At 42.6% G+C, this 13,684-nt stretch overlaps 1 protein-coding gene across 5 annotated transcripts in view; it reads right to left on the bottom strand.

Moving 5' to 3' along the window:
* NCKIPSD (NCK interacting protein with SH3 domain) overlaps window positions 1-13,684 on the bottom strand; it is a 192,982-nt gene that overhangs the window by 70,111 nt on the left and 109,187 nt on the right. For all 5 annotated transcript variants that reach the window (XR_014788530.1, XM_084840138.1, XM_084840141.1 and 2 more), the window contains 2 exons: window positions 6,007-6,087; window positions 204-332 (listed from right to left, as the gene is read on the bottom strand). Coding sequence is in view for 4 of the 5 variants with exons in the window: in XM_084840138.1 (XP_084696264.1) it covers window positions 204-332; window positions 6,007-6,087 (210 nt within the window). In the remaining variant the exon portion in view is untranslated. The remainder of the gene's footprint in view (window positions 1-203; window positions 333-6,006; window positions 6,088-13,684) is intronic.

Here is a 13,684-nt window from a genome sequence, read left to right as displayed (position 1 = left end):
TGAACCTACTCCACAGAATTTCCCCCCACCCCCTTCTAGCTGCAGAGTGTGGACAAGTGTCCCATTCAATCTAGCATTTTGCGCACTCCCAACCATGCACTAGATCAGGCTGTTTGCAATGTAACACAGTACAGCGAAAGAATGTCTGCAGCTGATTACAAATCTTGGTATCATCTCAGTCAGGGGAAACCAGCACTACTGACCTGGAATGTGAAGATTAAATGCCAGAAGGACATTAATGAACAGGTCAGACAGCTGGTCTGTGGTATCTGAGGGCAACCCATCTTCAATCACATCAAACAGGAACTGGACAAACTGGGAATTGAGGTGCTCTGTGCAAAAGAAAAGGCATTTTTAGAAATAGTATCTTCCCCACAGCGGACTGGATTCATCTCCAGCATGTGGAACAAAAGGAGACTTAAGTGTAGCCACTGATTGGGAGTTGGACTCAATGGTCTTATAGGCCCCTTCCAATGCTACTATTATTCTATGATTTTACAAAACTGGCTAGTATCCTGTCTGTAGTTAAGTTTGGTTGCAGATCCAGTTCTATTAGAGACTTGTTTTTTCGATGTTATGGCCATTCTTATATATCCTGTGCTGTTAGTAATTTTGTATGGTATGATATTTTATCCTTTTAACCATTTGTAATCTGCCCAGAGAACATTGTTATCATAATCAATATAAAATAATAATAATAATAAATAAATAACTTCGGAACCAGGGTCTCTACTGAACAGCTGCAAAGCATGGGGGAGGGGGGCACAATTATAGGAGCGAAATGGCAGGCCCAAGAGGGCTGCTTTTCTCCTTCAGGCCCACATCCAACATGTTTGACATGTTGAGAGGAAAAGCACTCGGGAGAGAGGGGGAGGTGAAGCAAACTAACACCCACACACACACACACGCACGTGCACACGCACACACTGCAGATTGTTGTCTTCCCCTTTGCTTTGCTGGTAATCAGCAGATATCTACATTCCCAGATCCAGGGCAGCCACCAGATCTATAGTGAGGCTGAGGAGCAGACTTTTCCTTGAACCTTCTCTGCACATCTGCAAGCAGTCCTCTGAAAAAGAGCATCAAAAAGAGTCCTCTGAAAAAGAGCTTGGTAGCCCCATTGAGAGCATCTGGATCAAAATAAATGGAGCAAAGAATAAAAGGAACCTGATGGTCGGAGTCTACTACCGGCCACCCAATCAGGGAGAAGACGAGGATGACACTTTTGAAAAGCAAATTGCCAGTGTTTCAAGGAAGCATGATGTAGTTGTAATGGGGGACTTCAATCTCCCCGATATTTGTTGGGAGACAAATTCTGCAAAACATGGCCCCTCCAGGAAATTCCTGACTTGTGTGGCGGATAACTTCCTGCTACAGAAAGTACAGGAAGGAACTAGAGGATCGGCTATCCTTGACTTGATCCTAACCAACAGAGATGACTTAGTGGAGAAAGCAGCAGTTACAGGAACTCTGGGGGAAAGTGACCATGTTGTCCTTCAGTTCTTGGTTCTAAGGGAAGCAAAAGCCGAGTGTAGTCAAGCGCAAACCCTGGATCTTAGGAAAGCGGATTTTAATCAACTCAGAACAATGATCAGTAAGATCCCATGGCAAGCGACGCTACTACTACTTGTAGTAGTTTTAACGTTGTAAGGCTGCCTTGAGTCCCAGTATTGGGAAAAAGGCGGGATATAAATATAATAATAATAATAATACTAATAATAATAATAAAAACAAAAACAAAAAGGCTTTCTTCAGCTACCTGCATAGTAAAAGGCAGAGGAAAGAAATGGTTGTTCGGCTATTAAATAAGGATGGCAAAACGATAACAGATGACAAAGAAAACACAGAGGTGCTCAATTCCTACCTTGGCTCAGTCTTCTCCCAAAAGAGGGTCTATGGCAAAGGCGAAGTACAGGCTGAAGGGGCAGGATTGCAGCTTGAGATTGATAGGCATATGGTCAAGGAACACCTAATTACTTTGAATGAGTTCAAATCTCCAGGGCCAGATGAACTGCATCCTAGAGTAATAAAGGAACTGGCAGAAGAACTCTCAGAACCACTGTCTATTCTCTTTGAGAAATCATGGAGGACGGGGGAAGTGCCAGATAACTGGAGGAGGGCTAATGTCCTTATCTTCAAAAAGGGTAAAAAGGAGGAACCTGGGAACTACAGGCCAGTCAGTCTGACATCAATCCCTGGGAACATTCTGGAGCAGATGATAAAGCAATCCATCTGGAAGCACCTTGAAAACAATGCAGTAATTACTCCAAGCCAACATGGATTTGTCAAGAACAAGTCCTGCCAGACGAATCTGATCTCATTTTTTGATCAAGTAACCTCCCTTGTAGACCGTGGGAATGCTGTAGACATCATATACCTCCACTTCAGCAAAGTTTTTGACAAAGTGCCCCATGATATCCTGATGAGCAAACTAGCTCAAAGTGGGCTAGATGAAACAATGATCCGGTGGATCCACAGTTGGCTACAGAATCGGACTCAAAGAGTGCTTATCAATGGGACCTTCTCAAACTGGGGAGAGGTAATGAGTGGGGTACTGCAGGGCTCAGTCCTGGGCCCAGTGCTCTTCAACATTTTTATTAATGACTTGGAGGAGGAGGTACAGGGAATGCTGATCAATTTTGCAGATGACACAAAATTGGGCGGGATAGCTAATACTTTGGAAGACAGAAACAAAATTCAAAGTGATCTGGATAGACTGGAGTGCTGGGCAGAAAACAACAGAATGACATTTCATAGGGATAAATGCCAAGTTCTGCACCTAGGAAAAAGAAACCAAATGCACAGTTACAAGATGGGGGATACATGGCTCAACAACACTACAAGCGAGAAGGATCTTGGAATTGTTGTCGATCACAAGCTGAATATGAGCCAACAATGTGATGTGGCTGCAAAAAAGGCAAATGCGCTTTTGGGCTGCATTAATAAAAGCATAGCTTCCAAATCCCATGAAGTACTAGTTCCCCTCTACTCAGCACTGGTTAGGCCTCATCTGGAGTACTGTGTCCAGTTCTGGGCACCACACTTGAAGAAGGATGCAGACAAACTGGAGAGGGTTCAGAGGAGGGCAACAAAGATGATCAGGGCACTGGAAACAAAGCCCTATGAAGAGAGAATGAAAGAACTGGGCATGTTTCGCCTTGAGAAGAGAAGACTGAGGAGAGATATGATAGCGCTCTTCAAGTCCTTGAAAGGTTGTCACAGTGAGGAAGGCCAGGATCTCTTCTTGATCATCCCGGAGTGCAGGACACGGAATAATGGGCTCAAGTTACAGGAAGCCAGATTCCGGCTGAACATCAGGAAAAGCTTCCTGACTGTTACAGCAATATGACAATGGAACCAATGACCTAGGGAGGTAGTGGGCTCTCCCACACTGGAGGCGTTCAAGACGAGGCTGGACAGCCATCTGTCAGGGATGCTCTGACTTGGATTCCTGCATTGAGCAGGGGGTTGGACTCGATGGCCTCGTAGGCCCCTTCCAACCCTACTATTCTATGATTGTATGATCATGGGCAGGAATAGACTTATTTTCCTGCCCCACAACTGTCTGCCTACTTAAAATTAATCCTAATCATTAGTCACTCATTATTGTTTGATATATCTATCAGGACAGCTCTAAATCCTATGCAAATAAGGCTACCTGAAGAAAATAAATGCTAGGTTCACACCAAAGGAAAGAAATATAGACTCCTTCCTTGCAAAAGGGAATGGAACAACTACACAGCCCTAAAAGAATGAGACTTTTGGTTGCTCGTAATGTACTTTGTTATTGCACAGGTTCCTGATCTTGAGCTGGGTATTCTATATAGAGAACTACATTGGGACAGCATGCAGATTTTTTTTTTTTTTTTAAAGAGATGAAACTCATACTAATTCAGCTACTAGGGTGTAAGCCCCACTGGAAACAGTCAGACTTATTTCTGAGTAAATATGCATAGGTTTGCACTGTAAGTCACAGAAAGCAACATAGTCTCCATTCAAGGCTAAAATAACCAGCTTGATAGAGCCAGGAAGTTTGCACCTATATGTATCAAATGGATCACATTGTATCCATATTAATAGGTGCAAAATCTTTGTGAAATGCATAGAGTTCAGTTGACTGAAGGTCAAACCAGATGATACAACAGGAAATCCTTAATGACTATCTATCTATCTATCTATCTATCTATCTATCTATCTATCTATCTATCTATCTATCTATTGCATTTATACCCCGCCTTTTTTCCTCTTGCAAGGAACCCAAGGCGGCTTACATTATCCTCCTCCTCTCCATTTTATCCTCACAACAACAACCCTGTGAGGTGGGTTGGGCTGAGAGTCTGTGACTGGCCCAAAGTCACCCAGTGAGCTTCCATGGCCAAGTGGGGACTAGAACCCGGATCTCCCAGCTCCTAGTCCAGGACTAGATTTCCTTTTAGATGTATGTCTGGTACCAACATTGCAATCCTTCTGGTAACAGATTAAAACTGTTGTTTACCTGGGCATTTTAAGGTGGGTTATTTTGTCTTACATTAGCTACCTCTCAATTATTACATTTCATCATTTGAACTGTATTTTGTGTTTATCTGACTATTTATTGCACATTGCCCTGATATCTGTAAGGACGAAGGGTGGTTTATACATTCTTAAAAAAAAAAAAAAAAAGACCTTCTGTTCCACCCTCTCATTCCCACCCCTACCCCCCAAGCTAATAACAGTCACCTGGGTGGAGAATTTGGATTGGGGCCACCATGCTATGGGAGGGAGGTTTGACCTCTTCCCCTTATACCATTTCTACAATGAAAAATCGCCAGCCCAACATTGCTATTTGCCTTGTAGGGTGAGTTACAGTTTGGTAAGGCAGAGCAATTTGGAGCTGGCAAACCATGCTGGGGAGGATGGGTTAGCTTTTCCCCCGTACTGTGACTCTGTGATTGCTTTTAGCTTTGAAAGAAATCCAGAGAAACTCTGTTCTCAGATCTTGTCTCACTGTGTCTAGTCTGACCCTTTGGGTATCTATACCATACAATAAATGAACAGCTGCCTTTAATACTAATGCTAAAGTAGGAATTTATTGTTTATTTATGGTACTTCTATGCCCCCCCCCAATAATCAGGATTCCTTTGGTAGCATATATCAGAACATTTAAGATGAATACAAAACAATCAAAATACAAGCAACGCTGAGATCCAATGCTACTAAATATTCTAATCTAAAAAGGTAAAGGTGTTCCCAGCCAGTCGTGTCTGACTCTAGGGGGTGGTGCTCATCTCCATTTCTAAGCCGAAGAGCCAGCGCTGTCCGAAGACGCTTCCGTGGTCATGTGGCCGGCATGACTGAACACCGAGGTGCACGGAACGCTGTTACCTTTCCAGCTGAAGCGGTACCTATTTATCTACTTGCAATTTCTTGCTTTCAAACTGCTAGGTTGGCAGAAGCTGGGACTGAAGACGGGAGCTCACTCCGTCACGCAGCACTCGGGTCTCGAACTGCCAACCTTTCGGTCTGCAGTTCAGCGTCTTAACCACTAAGCCACCGCGGCCTAATCCTAATCTAGACATTTCCAAATCCTACAAGCGGAACCTGATACTGTCAGTAGAAACCTCTGACTTGAAAGATCTTTGCTAGACTTTTAAACAGCTTTATAATGGATTTGTTGTTGTTGTTGTTAGGACAGGGATTCTGGTAGACTATAGAGATAATTGAAGGAAGATCTAGAGCAATTTCCCAGCTAATAAGAGATTTGGCAATACTACAGCAGATTACCCAACTAGTCTCAGGGAAGATGAATTCAGCAGTCTTTTCTGAAGAAAACAATAGGCAAGATTTCACATGTCTGGACTCCATCCAGTTCTCCACCCATAAGCATTTTGGGTACCCACTTCCCAGACTGAGGAGACCAGTCTCTGATCAAGCTGTCTCTTCTTAATTATAGGTGAATAGATTGCAAAAATCTCCTACGCATTGGCATCTTGCCATCTACTTTTCCTTCCTGGAGCTTATTCTCACCATAGTGATGATATGGCAGCGGTTCTCCCATACAGAAAATCATAGCCAGCACCAACGCAGAGTAGCACATCTTCTGATGGTCTGAAAAAAGAAACCCACTGGTTTAGTTATAACACCACCATGTTACACTGTCATATGATGTGGCAGCGGCAAGCATCTTGAATGACTGTATGTTCTCAGTGTCATCAGGTCTACCATCTCTTTTTCTAGAGCAAATTCCTGCCACATTGAAATAACCCACCAATTACTGAGAGGTGGATTATATAATGAATGCAATAGATCTGAATATAACTGTAACGTACATTTTGACTTCTTATATACGTCAGCTCTTTAGCAGATACCTTTATCTTTATATTTCACAACACCAACCACAAAGAAACATTGCCAAAATATGCAACACATACATCAGTGCAAAGAGCAATGTTCAGCATCCCAGGTTCTGTTACAGACTTTTTTTTTTAAAACCGCAGGCTTATTAGGTCATTCCCCGTGTTCCAGGCTACTTCTGCCTGGCGAAATGACCACCTGGTTAAGGCTACAGACAGGCAATTCTGTAGAGCAATAGGCGTGACTTACCCCTGAGCATGGAAAAGCAGTGCCAGATTAAGGCAGTGATAATGACTAGGAGAGCTTTACACCACCTTATGCTGTGCTAAGCAGGTTATGCCCTTTTCCTGAGAAGACTCATTTGGCTATAGGTGCTCATGCTTTTGTATCATCCAGACTGGACTACTGTAACACAGTCAACATGGGGCTACCCTTGAAAAGCATCTAAAGTCTTCAATTAGGTCAAAATGCCATTGCCAGCAGGTTTTCTGGGGTTGGCTGGACCGATAAGTAAGTACGTTGAAGTTTATAAGCCATATTACCCCCCACACTAGTCTTACTGCAAATACAGGATAATTATTTGGCCAGCAGCTTGTTGGCTGGGCTGAGATTAGACCTCCAGTTCTATTCAACTGGACAGGTTGCATATCTATTTCCAGTCTCAATTCAATGCACTGATTTAAATCCCTAAACAGCTTGGGGTCTGGGTACCTTAAGGACTACATTTTCCCTTTCATTCCCCTCCTGCACACTCTGCTCAACATCCAAGATCCTGCTTAGTGTCTCCTTACCAACTGAGATGTGGCAGGTGGGAGCAGGGAGCAAGGAGCCGGGCCTTTGCAGTTGTGGTTCTAAAGCTAATGTCCTCGCAGTACAAGTTCTTGTTGCCTTTATACGTCTATGCAATTGCTCTACCACACTTTGCTTTCCCCCAAATAACTGTATATTTTAATTAGTGCTTGTTTAATAAATATATTCCCCATTGGTTTTGAAGCTTTTATGTGTGTGGATTGTTTTGGGTTCACATCTTTGCCAAAGGCACACTAATGAATCTACTGATGTAAAAAAAGAAAAGAAAGTATTTTCTTGCTAATTTTTCTGACTACTGACAGTATTACCAAAGGAATCCTGATTATTGGGGGGGGGGCATAGAAGTACCATAAATAAACAATAAATTCCTACTTTAGCATTAGTCTTGTCATAAGTGATCATTATGATGCTGCTGTTTTACTGCTTGTTTCTTTTAATCTTACATTTGTTGTTGAAAGTTGAAATCTTTTACTTTTGTATTATATATGAATTTTTAACTATGTTTTAAAATATTTTTGTATGTAAACTGCTTAGAGATTTTACTATATTAAGTGGTATACAAGTATTACAAATATATAAATAGTTTTAGTCTGTTTTGATTACTTTTGTCATTTTTCTTTGCTGTTTAACTGCTTTGAGTTCTTAGCTGTAAGAAAAGCACGATCATTCATCATCATCAATTGATTTTAAACCAGCTTTTCCCCTTAAGTAATATTTCAGATCCCTATTACTGACTTTCCCGTAGAACACATTTCTTTTCATAGATCAGCATGGCTAAGTTTGGTTACAAGTCATCTGAGATTCGGAAACATTCCAGGTGTGCATTTTTCCTTCCTTTCCAGTGCACATCTGTATCTCATGCATCAATCTGTCCCACAACCTGCTAATACAGCACAATTTCCACTGGCAGTGTCTATACATGAATGCTCCACAGAATCACAGCCACTGCCTTTCCTGAATCTTAATTAGTTGGCATGTTCCAGCAGGGGGTTATATAAGAAAAGCCACATGACAGGGGCATATGGCTACAATGAAGCACACTCTGTAATACTTACAACAGATCATTAAAGCATGGAGGGATTTACAAAGCCTAGATATTATATGCAACGATGAATAATCCAATAAAAGTTGAACCATTTCTATATGGGCTAACACTCGGGTTACGTATTGTACAAAATGATTAGCTGAGAAGTGCTTGGTCTCAAAAGCGTGGATTTGTCCATTTCTCTCCTAGCATCTCCTTTTATTTCCTAGGCGGGCCATCACTCTGACCTGACAACCATTCCCCCTTTCTTGGCTATCGCTGCCAGTCAAGCAGATGAACATTGCAATTTGCGGCATGGTTGGACCCAGGTTCCCCAGAAGCTCCAGAATTGGGCAGAGAGCTCCCATGCTTCTGATACATCCCCTTTGCTGTTGTACAGGCGGATGCGTTATCAGAGGGAAAACTCTGGAGGTGTTTCCAGATTCTGTCAGCTTTGCTTGTGGGTGCAGTTGATGGAGAAGGCAGGTCGGGCTGCCTGGGAAAGTAGTCCCAGCTCAGAAGCACCACAGAGCTGGAGGGAAGGTACAGAAACGGGGGGGGGGGGGGGAGGATAAAGGCTCTGATAATTTCTGCATTTCTACCCCATCTTTATGATAAATCATAAAGTTGCTTACAACTAAAAAATACATGTTGAGGATTGTTTTTAAACAATAAAAACTACCACAACACGAACAAAAAGAAGAGTGATGCTCTAAATACTATTCACATGTGTATGTGTCTCTGTATGGAAATGCACCATTCTATGTAAACTGCTACCTGGGATTGACTGGACCTCCTAATCTCAGGCCCAGGGGCCATTCTGGCCATCTGGGGGTCCCCAAAGGCCCCTGGCTCCACCCCGTTAACACCTATCATTTGATGGTTTCCCAGCCTTTGTGCAGTATTTTTCCTGATTCTAAAAGGTTGGAATGCCTCTCCTGAGGCTTCGTTCCTAGCAGTAAGAGCTTCAACGTAACATATGCTGGTATTTTTGGCCTCGCCCCTTTTGCCTTTGGTTCTGCCCACCACCAGAATGTAGCCCCCGAGAGTTTCTTTGAAATAGAATTTGGGCCTCAGCCTGGAAGAGGTTCTGCATCCCTCTCCTAACCATGAGTAGAGCAGGTGTAACTGTTCTCCCCAAAGCAAGGGTAGCAAGCTGCCAGGTTCTTTAGCCTGTGGAATCTGGGCTTCCCTGGTCAAACTGTTTGAGCTTAGCAACAGTGGACCAAGCTGGGCTTCTGGCCCCAAGCAGCTTGGCTGGGAGGAATCCTGCCTCCCAGACTAAAAGAGGCTGCTCTTCTCAGTTGAAAGCTTTCAGGCATGTTGCCTTCAACGTTAGACAGCTCAGGTACAAAATGCACTGAGCAAATGGTTCGGAGACTACTGTCGCTACTGGGTTAAAATATTTTATCCAGTTACTTGCTGAAGAGGGAAAGAATAAGCAAGGGCAATTAAAAATGTGGAAGAAATCTATCCGGAATGCTAGAACTTGAAAAGGCATGCAGCCTGTAAGTAAATGTAATTATTCCCTGAGTATTAAATTCATTAATTACCTAGCCACAGGATATGTTCCACGTACCTAGTTCCTTTCCTTTTAGTCTTGGTTTAATGGTGTTTTTAGCAAGTATCTCTAAGATGCAACAGATTCTCTTTGTATCATGGACATCACAGAAAAAAAGAGGTGCTTACCAACAGTTATAGGAAGCATTTAACACCCCCCCCCCATCAACCCCATTCATTTTGAAGATACAGTACTATAATTCACTAGGGGGACTCTGCTGATGCCCAACAATACACACACAGCTGAGACCAGCTTATGAAGGCCAGAGGTGTCTGACAACTGCATTTCCCACAGTTTTGAGTTAACTTCAGCATTATTTGAACTTAACCACAAAGCCAATCCTCTAGACTACAAATGCAGCAGAGGAAGATTATGACTTTGGGAGGATGGGAAGAGTGGGGCTCATGAAAGAACTGACAGCAGAGTTGTATGTATATTCAACAGTAACTTGGGGCAGCTGATTACAGAGCGGATTATAACGGAATTGTTCTAGTTAATTATGCTTTACTGTGTCTTAGAATAAGCTTCCATTAAAAAAATAAATAAATTTGAAAAGATTTACAGACCAGAAAAGTGATTGTCTAGGGGGAAATGCATCTTCCAAAAGAAGCTGGACAGCAGCCAAGGTGCTTGTGTTGACACAAGGGGAGAGCATTATTTCATCAAGCATCCAGAATCCATGCTGAGAGTTTTAGCCTCCAGTGTTCCTCTTTAACATCAGGCAGAAGCCAATGGAATGCTTGCTTTTGGCTTGACAACAATCCCCAGTCGCCTGAGAGTTGGCATGGATTGCTCTGGTCTCTGCCATCTGCAAAGGGATTAGATACTCTGCAGTCTATCAGAAGATGGATCAGCCTCGATTCCCAAGTTCGTAGCACCAAAATAAGCTTCTATCACTTCAACACTCAAGGTCATTTTTCACGAGAGATTCTGTTTACAGTTCTGTGACAGCAGCAGAAAAATAATCCAAGCACTATGTTACAAAATGGTCCCTAGAAAGAGAAAGCTTGAAATGAAAGTGGTGGCAAAGAAAATGCCACCCCTTGCCACTTATCCATTGTCTTCAGCAATCACAGTCCTGTTACCTTGTGAGCTGCTATTTCAAAAGATGCCAAATGACACGAACCAAGGGCCACACGCCCCAGGCACTTTTTGGCCGTCAAGACAACACATGCCTGTCAAAGTCTGCCACTGCTAACACATGAGCAATAGTATATATGGAAAATGATTGATTCTCTTGATAAAAAAGAGAGAGGATCAAACTCAAAGTAAATGCAACAAGGGGCAGACATTCCTTTCCAGAAGGAGATGAATCAGACAAATGAAAGTGTGTTATGTTCATAATCTAACCGTATGTCCCCCTCTTCCAGAAGCTTGCTGTACTGCATTTTGGAAACGCCAGATAGAATATAATAAGTAATAACAAATTGTTATGGTGCAAGTGCACAATAGTTAATGCCAACTAGAAAGCAACTGCAGAGCGCAAAGGCAGATATGGATTCCAAAGGGATAGAGGATTCTATTGTGAGATCATCAAGGAGAAGCCCAGCACAACCACCAGGAGAAGCTGATCTGCACATTTTCTGTGACCTAAACTGGAGGACCAGATTAAACAGTTACTACCCACAACTCTTGTGGGATGGGCTTGAGGGAGGGAGGAAAGTGAGGCAAAGGAGCCACCAGATGCCTCCTCTGGCTGCCCAATGATCTAGAGGAACCTGGTGCCCTCCAGCTGTTTTGTACTTCAGCTCCCATCAGGCCCCAACCAACACAGCCAATGGTCAGGAATGCTGTGAGTTGTCATCCAAAACATCTGGAGAGGCCCAGGTTGGGAATGGCTGATCTAGAGGGTTAAAATCCAAATAAACTCTGAATATCCAAGCAATGGATAAAGAAAACAGTCCCTTTGAGAGAAGCATTCGATATAGCATAAACACATCAGCCTGGAGACTAGCTTAGAAATCAGTGATGGATGTAACTGAAAGTTTGTTTGTTTGGCAGAAAGCTAGGACTAATCATGAACAGAGGCAAGCTTCCTGCTCAAGTGAAGAGTCAGAACCCCATCTTCAAGTATTGCCATCTTAACCAGCAGAAAGAGCTGGCCTGCAAAGACTTTAGCATGCCAAGATAAAAACACTAACACTTCAGACACTGTAGACGGTCAATAAACTGCTGTGATAAAAAGAAAGCTCTTACATATATAAGCAATAATGAATCTCAAAGCATGTGCACAGAAGACTGCATCTGCATTGCAAGCAGTGCAGAGGAAGAGCGTGCCACAGAGCATGGCTGTGAGAGAAGTCTGCTGCTATCTCCCACATCACCATGCCACCAACTCAAGCTGCTCCACTGCACACTTAGTCTTCCCACTTCATTTGCATTATGTGTGGCTGCCAGTTATTTTTACTTCCAGGGAAGGACAATCCTGTTCATCTCCAAACAGATAACCCACTGCTCAACATTCCCTCCCATCCCCGCGGCAGGGCTTAGAGTTGCATCTGATCAAGTGCAGAACATTCCTGTTCTCTAGCTGAGCCTGCTCTTCTCTTGGCTTTAACTAATCCTCTCTATCGTATCTTGCTGCTTCCAAGGGGGAAAGGCCATCTCACTGCTATATGAACCTGATTCCCCAGCACCCAGGCACATCCCCAAAATGATGTTTTCTCCTGGAAGGCGTCCCTCTGAAAATTTTCTTCTTAGAAGAACAAAAGCAAGGAGCTAGGTGGGCCTATTAGGCAGATCTTTTTTTGTCTTATATAAAGGTGCCACCCATTGCCACAACTATGTCATGCCCATTTCATAAATGTGCATCCATGTCTTCTTAGGGAAAAAAGCAAGAAGAGAGCAGTCCTAAAGCCACATTTGACCCCGTGTAGAGGGAAAGGAGTACAAGCCCTGAGAACAGTAAGTGGCTGATCTTACCTAATAACTGCTGGAAAGAAGGTTCTCTCTAAGCCTTAATGTCAGCTTATTTAACATATCTTTATGGCAGCTCCATAATTTATTATAGTTGTCATGATCACACACAAAATGTGTACATGCTAATGCTTGTGTTACCCTAACAAATGATCCAAATTTTCCACTTTCTTCGCATGCATACAGATATATAAATATACACACACACACACACACACAAGCATGTGTGTCCAATAAACACTTAAACAACACTTTGGACATTACTCTGGAGTATAAGTGCTTATTGTACTGTATACACATCCACATTCAATACTGTAGCATCAATATTATACTACATACTGTAAAGAGTTGCATAATGTATAATTTCAAATGTCTAAGATAGCCTTCTCCAACCAGGTGAACTCCAATGCCCATCATCCCTCCCCATCGGCCATGCTGGCTGGGGCTTTTTGGAAATTGATGTCTGCAAAACTTCCAGAGGCAACCAGGCTGGGGAAGGCTGTTCTAAGACACTATACCCCTCTGGAACGATTGCTGCATGATGGGTAGTTTTTATTTTAAAAGGTCAAGAATGGAAACCATACAAATAATCTTGTTTGAATAATCCATCTACTGTGATGTGTGAGCTTCTTGGCTAATACCAGCTGCCAAATCCTGGCATGCCATCCTTGGACCATATATCCCAACTTGGTTTTCCACCCTTTGCCATTTTCAGTAAAATAAAAATAAAAGAGAGACTAATTCTTTATGACAGGACTCATTTGTAGCAGTATTACTATGAATATGAAAAACAGCCCTTTAGCAGCACCCTTGGAATGACTGACCACAAACCTCACTTTAGACGTATAGCTGAGATCTATATAGAGGGGGATACCTTAAATGTACAGCTAACTTGTATTGCTCAAAGGCCTTGCCCTAATGAGGAAGAGTGGCTTGATGCAAGAAAAGTGCTTCAAAATCTTTCAATTACATCTAATTCTCTTTTAAATCTTTTTAAGGTTTTTAATTATTTCAGATAATCCAAACTCATTTGAGCAAAT

The sequence above is a fragment of the Heloderma suspectum genome, chromosome 2, assembly GCF_057233095.1.
Source record: "Heloderma suspectum isolate Gila_16-S chromosome 2, 16-S_ref, whole genome shotgun sequence".
Classification (NCBI taxonomy): domain Eukaryota; kingdom Metazoa; phylum Chordata; class Lepidosauria; order Squamata; family Helodermatidae; genus Heloderma; species Heloderma suspectum.
The sequence above is the reverse complement of the archived record's forward strand: the minus strand, read 5'-3'. Positions and strand labels throughout refer to the sequence as shown.